We start from the raw sequence: 12957 nt of genomic DNA on the forward strand, positions 1-12957 counted from the left end.
GTTTGGCGAAATTAATTGAAATTAATTGAAATACTTCCGCAGCGTTGTGAGCTCTGATTGGTTCTTCTCTTTGCCCTCCTCCTCCTCCTCACCTGCAGCTGAAGAAGATCCGGTCACTGCTGGTCGCCGGGGCGGCGGACTACGACTGCTTCTACCAGCACCTGCGCCTGCTGGACGGCGCGTTCAAGCTGTCGGCCAAGGACCTGCGCTCGCAGGTGGTGCGGGAGGCCTGCATCACTGTGGCGTGAGTCCTCTCCTCTACTCCCACACCCTCGGGGGCCACAGTCCGCTCCCTAAAATAAGAAAATCCTGATTGAAACAGCAGAATATTTATTGGTAGTCCTTATTCTGCCAGTGAGTGCAGATCTGTTTGCAGTGAGTCATTACTTGCACTGAAAGAACTGGAGATTCATACACTGTTTGAAAAGAGTAGGGTTAATAGGAACCACAGAATACTGGAGTACAGTATCAGTCAAGTTTGAACACGCTTTATTAAGATAATGGGAAACATGCATTCAAAGACATTTTGATCTAAAGACATATGTTTAAACGCTTGAAATGTATTTCTTAGGCATCAGTTTTATTTATATTTGTCTATTTATTGATTTCTTTCCAAAAAATTTAATTTTAAAAAATATTTTTGGCTACTTTGAAGAATCAGATACTTTTGATTTGTTTTTTTTTTGGTCACTGCATAATTCCATTTGTGTTATTTCGTAGTTTTGATGTCTTAACTATTTTCCACATTTTAGAAAAATGTTAAATATTAAGAAAAACCCTTCGAGTAGAGTAGGTGTGTCCAAACTTTTGACTGGTACTGTATCTAATAAATCGTAATACACATCTCGCTCTGGCAAGCCGTCTCTCTCCTTTCCCCTAGTGAGTGTGCGTAACACTCTTTGACAGGGTGTTAGTAAGCAGCCGTCTCTCAGCAGCTGTGTGAGAAACTCTCTGTGTTCGCTGTGTGCTTCGAAACAGCCACCTCTCCACGGTTCTGGGCAACAAGTTCGACCACGGGGCCGAAGCCATCGTGCCTGTCCTCTTCAACCTCATCCCCAACTGTGCCAAGGTGATGGCCACCTCGGGCGTGTCCGCCATCCGTTTCATCATCCGGGTGAGTCAGGAGGGTGTGTGTGCGCGGGGGTGACCTGTAAAAGTGTGAGGCGGTTGGGTAAGCCTGAGGCAATTCACTATCCAGAACTTTCTCTTGTCCCCTTAGACCCCCTTAGTTTTTCTTTTTAAAAATAATCCAAATCTATGGTTTCATACACTCTTATCTCTTATCTCTCAACTCTTATCAGCTGTCTTGTACCCTGTCTGGCCAACTATTGAAACTTGGTCATACAGCACTTCTAATATTGTTGACTCCTTACATGGCTTTTTGCTTGTGTTGTTCTCTGCCTCACTTGTAAATTGCTTTGGATTATTGCGTCTGCCAAGTGAATAAATGTAAATGTAGGTACTATTTAATAATGGAAAATACTATTTTCCATTTCCCAGCACACCCATGTTCCCAGGCTAATCCCCCTCATAACCAGCAACTGCACGTCCAAATCCGTCGCCGTGAGAAGGTGAGTGAGCGCTCTCTCACCCCTCTCTGCCCTATTCTCTCACCTCTGAACTCCTACGTCAGAGGTGTGGCTGTGTGTTTTGAAGCTCCACCCCTATGTCTGGCCCAAGCTTTTGTCTCTATCCAATAGGAGCTAGCGTTCCTAGCAGGCTCCTCCTCCTGCTGACCAGTGGAAACACACACTTTTGCTCTCTGGAGACATTTAACACTAGCTTTTAGGTTTTAGTAAATCTTAGTAAATCTTCTACATAATATCAGAAAGGAGGCGTGGTCATAGCTGGCTGGCCCTTGCTCCCAAGATGTGTAGATGCTGTCCAGATTGTGTGTCAGATCCTACACCTGTCCCACTGATGAAATGATGAGCAGTGTGGCGTAGTGGTAAGGAGCAGGGCTTGTAACCAAAGGGTTGCTGGTTTGATTCCCCACGGGAGCACTGCTGCTGTACCCTTGGGCAGTAGTCTACAATTGCCTCAGTAAAAATCCAGCCGTCTAAATGGATAAAACTGTAACCTGCTGTATGTAAGTCGCTCTGGTTAAGGGTGTCTGCTGAATGACAATAATGAAATGAATGAATGCAATTTTGTCTTGCAGACGCTGTTATGACTTCCTGGATATGCTGTTGCAGGAGTGGCAGACCCATTCGCTGGAGAGGTGAGATGATGAAAGCAGATCAGTGGTATCTCCAGGGTATACTCAGCTTCAAAGAGCCAAAGGCTCGGCACCCTCTCCGCGTCCGCTTCCCACAAGCAATTATCGATTGGTTCTTGTAGCCTCCTCTGCTGCCCATGCTGTTGAACCCTCTGTCATCATTTGCTGAGACGTATGGGGATTACTGAGGATTTATTTAATTCGAGGGACAATTTTTGTAACAGGGACGTTTCGCGCAGATTATGCGTTCAGAGCTTTGCCAAATTTTAGAATGAAAAGAGAATCGGGGGGAAAAAAAGGGAAGCAGACAGTCACAGCCCAAGCTGTAACTGCATTGTGGGATGTCAGACAGTGAGGACGAGGACAACCAAGGACTCAGGGTCTAGAGAGCCCCACAGAGGCCACACGTATCTGAGGTTGTCTCTGCAGATAGGAGGGGTTCTGCAGAGTGTTTGCAAGGCTGTAGGGTAGGGTGAAGAGGTACCCGTAGGTGTCTGGAGCACCACCCCGATTTTCTTGGCATGCATGTGGAAATGACTCTCTCTCTCCTTCCTCCCTCGTTTTCTGACAGACACATAGCTGTCCTGGTGGAGAGCATAAAGAAGGGAATCCGAGACGCGGACGCCGAGGCCAGGGTGGAGGCCAGAAAGTAAGCGCCGCCTCCGCCGCCCGATGCGGGCTCCTCCCGCCCCGGCACTCTGGAGGGTGACTGACGCTCTGTCTCCCCCTGCAGGGCGTACTGGGGCCTGCGGAACCACTTCCCCGGGGAGGCGGACGCCCTCTACACCTCCCTGGAGTCCTCGTACCAGCGCAACCTGCAGTCCTGCCTGCGCAGCTCCGGCAGCGTGGCCTCCCTGCCGCAGTCCGACCGCTCCTCCTCCAGCTCCCAGGAGAGCCTCAAGTAATGACCCCTCTACCAGGGCGCCCATGACGACGCAACCGTGGTGATAATAAAGAGGGTTGCAGTGACAGTGGTTGTGATGATGATGATGTCATAGAGATGAGGAGAAGAGTAACCCGGTAATGTCATTGTAGTGAAGTGTAGTGAAGTTTTTGATTCTGATAGTAAAGGCTGTCATGGTGATGAGCATGATTTTGATCGTGATTATGGTGGTAGCGGAGAGGATGATGGTTACGGTGGTGAAGATGATGAGGAGACAGTGATGAAGCTTGGCGATGATGGTCGCAAAGCTTCTAATGGGGATGAGTCGCAACAAAGTGATGACTTTGATGATTGTGATGATGTATCAAAACCCGCGACACCCTGAAAGGGTAGCAGAAGCTGAGATTTATTTGGTCCTAGTTTGCGGAATAAGCACTGATCATGCGTTGGCACCTTTAACTGTTCGAGGAGCCTAAGAAAGGCTGCTTTCCCCCTCCCTCTCTGACTTCAAAGCCTCAAACTTTGGAGCCACGGGCAGGAGGACATGAAAGCCGGACCAGCCGGCAGAGACCCGGTTCACGGCCCTGCACGGTTAAGCAGCGATCACGCTCTGCTGCAGCGGCACATTCCTTTCAGTGCCCCTCTTTCAGCTGAAAAAAAAGAGAGAAAGGAGCCGAAGCTCTCCAGAGGGACCGATTATCAGTCATTAATTTCAAAGGGGCAGTGCGGAGCTTTAACAATAGCGGCGTGTGGTAATTGAGTGCCACCAGGCTCTGTGGGCCGGGTAATCCTGCCTCTGAAAGGCAGGGCCACGAGGCAGGGCGTGATAATGGGATTCCCGGTCCCCGCGCGCGGCAGAGCCAACAGGCGTGAGGCTCTCTGTCCCTCTCTCAGCTCACCCCTCTCCCTCTCCTCTGTTCTGCAGCCGCCCCCTGTCGTCCAAGTGGTCGGCCGCTCCAGGAAGAGGTGAGATCGCGGGCGCGTCTGGAGCACCTCACACAGTCTTGGGCCGCATAGTGAATGCATTGAATTTGACATTGACCAGAGCGTACAGTGAATGGATTTATTTTGCACACTAACACCCGTTTGAATGAAAACTGAGATCAGCTTGTGATTGAAAACGTAGCAGGGATGCATACATTTGCACAAGTGTTTGAACAAGAGCAACCCTCACAAATAGGTACCTGGAGCTTTATGGTCTATGCCGTCTTGGCCACCCTAACATGGAACTGTGAAATCACAACAGTGGAGGGATCTATTGCTGTGACAAGCATGCAATTCTGGGCAAATTCATATAACGCGTACACAGATAAATATAATGCATTCCACGGTGTTTAGTGTGATTTTACAGTTGTGCACTGGAGCGTCCAGCCTGTAGCCGCGGTTGTCGTTGCGATTCGTAACTGTGGAGGATGACTCTGTGGTGGCTCTCTCCCTGCTCTCCCTTCAGTCTCCGCCAGCTCCAAGACCACGGGCTCGCCGGGGTCTCTCCAGCGGTCCCGCAGCGACGTGGACGTCAACGCCGCGGCGGGCGCCAAGGCGCGGCACAGCGGGCAGCCAGCGGGGGGCGCCGGCCGCCTGACCACCTCGGGCCTGCCCCCGGGCTCCTACGCCTCCCTTGGTAAGGGCGTCCGGAGGAGGTCGGGGTGTCCGCTTTCGCCAGGAGAGGGCTCGTTCTCTTCCCCGTCAGCGTCAGGGCAGATGTTTGAGGCGTCACCGGTCAAGGAGAGGCTAGAGATCACCAGACTTAAGCAGTCGCCAGGAATCGGCTCCCCAGCAAAGATTTGACCCATACGGTCAAAGGAAGGACTAGTCAACAGGAGTCTTATTGCCATTGTTCAGCGGCAAAGATGAGACTGCTTATAGGAATTCCCATAAAGATGGCTGAAAAGCAAACCATTGAGCAGTGCCTTTACTTTGTTGTATGTGTCAGTTTTTTTTCTGTAGGAAGTTATGGCTTGGTTATGAAGTCAGAGTCAGGGTATGAGGCACGGGTTGGGATGGTTGACTTCCCTGGAAATATTTGAGTTCCCTGGAAATACTTAAAACATTTTTTTAGTAAAAATTCATCTGAAGATAGTCATTTCATTATTATTCAGATCATACCTCATTGTGTAGAATAAAAAGAAAATCAGGGGAGCAAATGCATCTAGAAGAGGTTCCATTCCTAAATGACAGATCTGCCCCTGCTCCTGATCCCCACACTGCCCCAAGGACATGCGCTTTGCTCGCTTCTAAAGAGGAGATCCCTGTCCTGAACTGCCCTTAATCACACTGCCTGTCTGCACCTCCTTTTCCCACTGTCTGTGTCTGTGTCTCTCTCTCTGTCTTTCTGTGTCTCTTTCTGTCTCCCTCTCTCTCTCTCTCTCTCTCTGTCTCTGTCTCTGTCTCTGTCTCTGTCTGTGTCTGTGTCTGTGTCTGTGTCTGTGTCTGTGTCTGTGTCTGTGTGTGTGTGTGTGTGTGTGTGTGTGTGTGTGTGTGTGTGTGTGTGTGTGTGTGTGTGTGTCTGTGTGTGTGTGTGTGTGTGTGTGCTTGCATGCTCTTGTGTGCGTGCCACCCGTTGCTTGCTTTTCTTCCTCTTCTAACACACTGCGCTTCTCTTCCCCTTCCGCCACAAAAGATGATGGGTCTGATAAGATGGATGGTAAGGTCATCTTACCCTGTCTGCTGCTCACTCCCCTCCCACACCCCCACCCCCTTGTCCTGTGGTATTTTTGTCCAAAGCCTAGTACATTTATTACGGTTCTTGAAAACCTTTGGGAGTCCCAGCAGGCACACCACATGAGTTCTGCAATCTGAGAATTGTGCGTCACCCCCAGGGCAATTTCAGAGCCCTATACCCACTGTCCGTGGGTGCTACTCACTAAGGCTATAATGCGTGAACCATAATTGTACGACTCAACATCACCAACTGTTTGTATCAGACTATCCTGTTTCTTTTCACTTGTCATGCTGCAGTTGTTTGTAGCCAGAGATGTTTGCAAACTCAGGAATAAGCCTTCACACTCTTGGCACAGCTCAGTAAATCGTTCATCATCCGCTTCCGTCCAGCATATATTTTCAGCTCGGTTTACTTTGTGCCGTTTATGCTGTGGTTCTACAGGAAACGCTTGACAGCTTACAGAAAACAGATGTTTTGTTGACACATGAAAATGCTTACATTTCATTGGCTGTCAGGAGTTCCTCAAAAGTCTTGAAACTCAACACGGCACAGTTTGGTAAAGATTTTTGGACTTGTTACCCACTCACAGCTCGTAAGGCACTAACAAGTATCGTCCTCTGTAGGACAGTGTTAAGCTGAGGTGTGATTCCAAAATGAACGTGTCTGATTTCACCAAGAACTGTAGCAAGCCCTCAAAGACAACAAACAGCTACACTGGAGCCAGAATTGTAATGCGTGTACTGGGCATAAATGAGACATCATTTGTGCTCTGTTTGCCTGCTGCCAAACCCGTTCATCCACTCCATTATTACATCAGCTGGAGACCTTTCATTTGTTATGTCTTGTACCTGCATAGCAGCTGCAGTATAAATGTGTATAGGTGGAAAAACTTTGTATAATACTCATCTACGATACATAATATAAACAGCAGTTTATTTTGGAACTAGAAATGAGAGAATCGCACAGAAGCATCTAAATGTATTTCATATAAAAAATTCCATGGTGTAATATATATGTTCACACTTCCAGACCTTCATTGTCATTAATTAATGTTTTATTGATTCCTTTACGTCTTTACCATGACTTCCCTTCAGCCAGGTTAAACATATTTCCATGTTTCCATGTATTTTTTATGGCTGAGAAAACTCCAACCATGTTACAATGGGTTCTGGTCTGACACACAAACCTTTTTTCTCTGTTTAGGGGCCTCGTCCAATGATGGTAAGACTTGAGAGCCTCTCCCATAGTGTTCAGTTCACTGTCTGGCTTTGTAGCCTGTGCTGAGTAGACTGTAGTGGGCTGTCGTGGCCGTAGTTTCTGTGTTGTGCTTTTTAACACAGACTACAGCACTTAACACAGGATCAGACCTCACCCAATCACCAGTGGACTGATTCAACCCCCGATCAGAACAAGCCAGTATGCTTCAGCCAAGTGCAACTGAATTTGACATGCAAGTCCAGGTTATGTGGCAGAAGCATTGCTTGTCTTTTGTCTGTTTATTATATTGGTGGGATTTTCTTTTATTACGCAATTATTAGAATCACCACTAACAGCAGTAGCTTCCTATTCCCCGCCTGTTTTCATTTTCAAACTAGCCTGAGTGAAACAGGTGGACCCAGACCCTGCACTGAGGATAGCATCTGGGCCAGGAAGTGCTACTGAATAACTTTACTTTGAGCAAGAGGGGAACGGCTCAGTGTAATAGTTCATGAGTCTTTTACATGTGTTCCTCCATACTCTCTACCGGAGGACTTGCCACCGCCGGATGCTCAAAACCAGGGGAACAGTGGGTACTCCCAGGGTTACTCGGTCTCCTGACCCAGGGGCTCCTGAGCAAGCCTGTGAATTTGATCCACACCCTACTGGAAAACAAGTTCAGCTACTGTTGCATTTATACAGATGAACATGTGGCTTTTTCATGAGGGCAGCTGTCTTTACAAGCTTATTTTGGTTGAAGTTGAGAGGGACAGTCACAAGGAACTTGCCAAAGTAATTATAACATCAGTTTATACCTCAGAATGAGCTAATCTTACTTTTTAACAGTACTGAAGACGTTATCAGTGATGACCTCACGCATGGAAACTGTAAATAAGTGTTAGCCAGCTAACTCAGAGTTTGCTGGACATGAGTTGGCTGTAATTTCTTTGTGTAAAGGGAATTTTCCCATACAGATGGATAAGGCATGTTTCAGTGACTCTGATAAGGCATGTTTTAGTACCACTGACACATAACTGCCATATCAGTGTGCTTTTAGCAGTAAAACCAGTGAGCAAGTAAACATTTTATTCTGCCTGATCTCAAAAAGACATTGGTTTCCTTCAAAAAAAAAAAAAAAAAAAAAAGAATCGGAGGATCATGACTTAATTTTGTAGGTCTCTGTAGCCTCAAAAACTTACAGTACGCATGCAGAGCCAAGCATTGGTAGGCTTCAGCCAACTTTTTATCGAGAGCCATGTTGGCTGGTAAGTAGCCCACACACCAAGAGTCAGTGCAAGAGGACAGGAAACACTTGCTCTGGATATCTTTTCAAAATATTTTCCTTGTTGAACTCATTCATATTCCTTTCACCAGATATTTTTGACCCATCTTAAGGCTTGAGACAGAACCGGGTCTCATTTATCATTTTTCTGACAGTGGCTGACGAGTCTTGTTCCCCTTATTTGCAGTTCTTGCATCATACTGCCAGCTTTGCTAGCTACACAGCTTAGCTAACGGGTCAGCTGACAGGTTGAACTGTTATGCTGAGTTTTGCACTCTTAATTCATAAATCAGCTGGACTGAATTGGTAGGAATTTCTCTGTCAATATAAGTTGCTGACTAGCTAGCTAGTGCACCATTCTGTTCCTCACCTCTTGCCTTCTTACAATCCATCTACAGGCACAGTATTACCATTTTCTATTTGCATTTATGTCAATACATTTTTTACATACTGTATTTATCCAGATTTTTCCATTAATCCTGGCATTTTAATATTTATTGTGTCATATGGTATGATTTTCTATAATGCGTCATATTTCTTGATTCAATTCTAATGATCTGTAATGGTAAGTCTATTTTTCTTCGCATATCGTCATCAGGTTGTGTCCCTCAGTTGTATTGATGTCCCGTTCGTGTTCATCATCTCTCATACTCTTTCTTGATAAAAATACAGGCAGTGTATACAATATTTTAATACTACAAGCAAGCACTTATTACATACTCTTTCTGAAATAATAGTGTTGTGTTAATATTGGATTTATTTTGATTTTACATGCATGGAAGATATTAGATATTACATCTTAGATCATAGATTTAGATGGAAATCTCTTCCAGTTTCATTTTTCATTCATTTTTTTGTTTGTTTTTCAAAGATGTTATGAGTTATGGCCCGATTGCCATATACAGTGGAATCAATGGCTATAATATATGAATACAGGATAGATACAGGCTATTCATCAATTGTAAGGTTTTCTTTCCCTCTAGTAAGGAAGTTATTGTCTGTCTTTCTGTGGATCCATATCTACTATATTCTATTTAACTTTATATTTTCTGCATACTCTCTCTTTTGTCTCCCACATTTTCCACCTCATAGAGGAGGTTAGCTGTTGATGCAGATGGTAACTGGCGCCACCTGCAGGACGTTTTGGGAGCTGACGTGCCTGGTTCCTTGTTGTTTCCCTACAGGCCGCCTGCGCACCAAGCAGACTCTGTCCACGGTTTCCGGGGGCGGCGCCAGCGTTCAGGTGGACTCCAGAGGTCGCAGCCGAACGAAAATGGTCTCCCAGTCCCAACGTAGGTACCGCACCGCACCACACCACACCGTCTCCCTGCTCTGAGTGTACGTGGTATCCTAACAATATGTTTCCTGAGCTCTTTAATGTCGTTCTGAATGGTCACTGTGCGGACCTGACGGTACGATCGCACCGATTCTTTTTCTGTTTCCTTCTCTATTTTTTTTTTTTTTTTTAATTTTTGGCTCCTGTAGGTTCAGAAGATTCTGATTGCACGCCAGGTATTTTACCTCAGACGTGCTGGTGTGTGAGTGTGTGCATGTGTCTGCGTGTTTTTTTTTTTTTTTTGTTTTGTTTTTTTTTTTTGAAGTGGTGTGGCGGGCTCTTTTGCTGTGCCATTCATTTTTCGTGGTCAGCTGTGTTTTATTCTTTGCATGCTTTATTAATATTCATATTGAGATGTGTGTGGCAGCCATGTCTCCCCATGTGTCTGGATTAAATCTGCCTTTGTCAAGGAAGGAGTTCCACTTCCTCTAGTGGTGAGCGACATTGACAGGCACAGTTAGGCAGACTGCAGCCTGATCAGTGGAAACAGCTGGTTCACACTAAAGCGTCATAAAGAAGTTGGCCTTATCTGTCACCATGGAACAGATGAAACTCTTTCTCCATCCACATGTCCTCTGAAGTATAGTGGTGTTCGGCGATTGTGTTGTTGACTGACCAATTTGTCTTCTCCAGCTACTGCAGAGTCCTGTACAGTGCAGTGTGTGCGTATATGTGCATATGTTGTGGCTTGGAGCAGACATATCACTGACATTTTTCTGTCCTTCATCCAGTGTAACCATTTAAGCTTTGCTTCTTCTGTATGCCAGCAATCCCAGAATGCCCAGCTTCAGCCTTCCAGCTTCTCTCCCCCCATACCCCAGTAAAAGGATCAGCGCTGTCTTTTTCCTATCATGTGCTTTGATTTTGTCTGAACTTTTCGTTGTGACCCAAGCTGAAAGCCCTGTCATCTTTAGCTGAGCAGAACTGTGTGTGAAGTTTGTGTTAAACCTAAATCCCATGTCATTCATTTATATTAATATGCTCTGCCTGCTCGCCCCTCCCACTCTACTGACACCCTCCTACCTGCACCCTCCCACCTCTCTCAGGATCTCAGTCTGCTACCCCAGCTGGTGGTAAGCGTCTCCTAATCTTTCCTGTGTGTCCGTTACGCATCACCCTGTGTCCCCTCACTATCCTCTCCATATTCACCTCATTAACTCCTCTCCGGGTAAGGATGGTGCTCATTTTGGGGGAGGGGGGACTATATTTTGACTCCCAGCTTGTGCCTCTCTCTGCGTACAGCATGCTGGAAGCGCTTTTCCTTCCATTGCATTTGACTGCCGCTGTTTTGTTGCTAAATTCTGCCCCATTATTTCATTGAGGCAATTATTCTCTGCCATTTATTTTCTCGCTTTATCTGGGTCTTGATTTTTTTTTTTCCTGTTCCCCCTGGAGAACTATTGGTGCGGTTCAAGTGTGGTGGGTGTTAAAAGAGGTTTAATTTTGTGCAACTTACTTAGTGAGGACAGTATTTAAGTAGGGCACTATGTAAAACCTCCCTTCTACAGGAACTGAAGATTTCCAAAACGAAAACACAGGGGTTTGAAAAAGTAAAATATTTGCTTCATAATGCCTAGGTCAAACAACGGCTGTCTGTGTCAGACAACTAAGGTATTTTGGTTTTGTAATGGAATTCTTCAGCTGCATATCATTGGATTCTGCTGTTTATTTCTCTGGCATTCAAAAGAGATGTTATGTAAAAGGCAACCAGATGGAAACATGAAAGAGCTGCCAGTCTGGCAATACTGGAAGCTTCTTTAGAATGTGCACGACAATGGCGCTGTGAGCTCTTTGGAAGAGCAGAGGAATTTTTTTAGGCTGTTTAAGTTGCCCCATTTAAGTTGCCACACGGTTTTGAGAGCAACTATGGATAAAAGGCTGTCACCACTGTAAGGGTATTCCGTGAGGTCAAATCAATCAGCTGCTATGAATGGAAAATTTAGAAACAAACAGTTCGTCAGTTGAAGGGCAGATGTAGATCACCAGGGAGCTCATGGGGGTTGCAGAGGTTGCAGATGGGTCAAAACTCCCCCTGTGTGCGAGCACAAGCCAGCATGCTGAAGCAGAGGGTCCGGCCAGCACTGAAGCACATTCACCCATTTGCCCACGTCTTGTAATGTCCTAGTAGTAGATTCACGTGTTAATCACATTAGAATTAAGGGCACATTGTGATATCCTTGGTGAAACCTCCCTGCTCAGGCTCCTGTCGCTAAATGCTGTGCTACTGCAGACAAAATGAACTCCTCTCCTGATTGGCTGCGTTTCCCACAGCATTGTGATGTCACAGCCGGGGGGGGGGTTACTGAAGGATTGTCAACCTGTATCGTTCCTCTCCACACTGTCAGTATGTGTTTCATGTATTAGGATGTTGTCTGTGTGTTTCTATGTGTTTTAGATATTTCGTAATCTTTTACATTTGGTAAAAACATGGCAAATAAATGTTTCATTTTTCTGCACATTGGTTAAAAATGTAACGTCGAATAAGCTTGTTCAGTTTCTCGAATATTCTTTGAGTCCATTTTGGTCAAGGAGAAACTTTTTGTGGAATCTAATTTTCTGATGATTCTGAAGGTGCATGAGAAGTTTTCAGCTGGTACATAGTGCATTTGTTGCAGCCAAGCTCCTGAAAATGCACTGATGTAAAACACTTTATGGGCAATTCGACACTGACATATTATCCAGAAAAATTTTAGAAGCCCTCTTAGCGCATATATCAAATGTGCTACGCGAGACGATCAGTGTAGTGATGGACATAGTTTCAATCAGAATATTTCTGTGTGTTTATTAGTTTGACAGACGACTCGTCCAGGACAGCCATCATAGCTCACATCTGACATTTTACCCATTTGCACATGTGAATATTTGTCGAATCCCAGTTTGCACCACAGTGCTGCACACCATTCCCCCTCCACGCATAGAGCAGCGCTGTGTGTGTTTTTCCGACGCCCCTCCCGCCCCGTTCTGACCCGCTCTCCTGTCCGTCCTCCGCAGCGGGCAGCCGGTCAGGTTCCCCCGGCCGGGTCCTGGCCAGCACGGCCCTCAGCACGGTGAACACGGGGGCCCAGCGGGTGCTGGCGGGGCCCAGCTCCCAGAGGCGCAGCCGGATCCCGCGCAGCCAGGGCTGCAGCCGCGACTCCAGCCCCACCCGGCTCTCCGTAGGTAAGAACCCGCCCCCCTCAGATACGCCCGGTTCATACCTTGGCCCGTGCCTGCTCTTATCCCCGACATTGCCTGTCTGGAGCTCCACCCGCCCCAGCCCTGTGCCGCTGCTTCAGTGTCTGCTACGCTTCGCCCGGCCTGTGTGGGCCTTCTCCGTTCTGTCCTGCCCAAGCCCCGCCCTGCTCCTCATGGATCAGTCAGCCGCTCTCCATGAGTGCGT

General features: G+C 46.6%; 1 protein-coding gene across 8 annotated transcripts in view; it reads left to right on the plus strand.

Annotated features, from left to right (window-relative positions):
- Positions 1 to 12957, plus strand: part of clasp2 (cytoplasmic linker associated protein 2) — an 83886-nt gene that overhangs the window by 50182 nt on the left and 20747 nt on the right. For 4 of the 8 annotated variants that reach the window (XM_036515731.1, XM_036515734.1, XM_036515735.1 and 1 more), the window contains 12 exons: positions 99 to 244; positions 979 to 1114; positions 1501 to 1571; positions 2162 to 2221; positions 2790 to 2867; positions 2952 to 3119; positions 4027 to 4067; positions 4552 to 4722; positions 5722 to 5745; positions 6967 to 6984; positions 9427 to 9534; positions 12570 to 12737. In XM_036515731.1, the coding sequence (XP_036371624.1) occupies positions 99 to 244; positions 979 to 1114; positions 1501 to 1571; positions 2162 to 2221; positions 2790 to 2867; positions 2952 to 3119; positions 4027 to 4067; positions 4552 to 4722; positions 5722 to 5745; positions 6967 to 6984; positions 9427 to 9534; positions 12570 to 12737 (1189 nt within the window). Of the gene's footprint in view, positions 1 to 98; positions 245 to 978; positions 1115 to 1500; positions 1572 to 2161; positions 2222 to 2789; positions 2868 to 2951; positions 3120 to 4026; positions 4068 to 4551; positions 4723 to 5721; positions 5746 to 6966; positions 6985 to 9426; positions 9535 to 9727; positions 9755 to 10624; positions 10652 to 12569; positions 12738 to 12957 lie in introns of all 8 variants that reach the window. The other 4 variants (XM_036515729.1, XM_036515730.1, XM_036515732.1 and 1 more) reach the window with 2 other exon arrangements.

This window comes from Megalops cyprinoides, chromosome 21 (genome assembly GCF_013368585.1).
Source record: "Megalops cyprinoides isolate fMegCyp1 chromosome 21, fMegCyp1.pri, whole genome shotgun sequence".
In the NCBI taxonomy this organism is placed as follows: Eukaryota; Metazoa; Chordata; class Actinopteri; order Elopiformes; family Megalopidae; genus Megalops; species Megalops cyprinoides.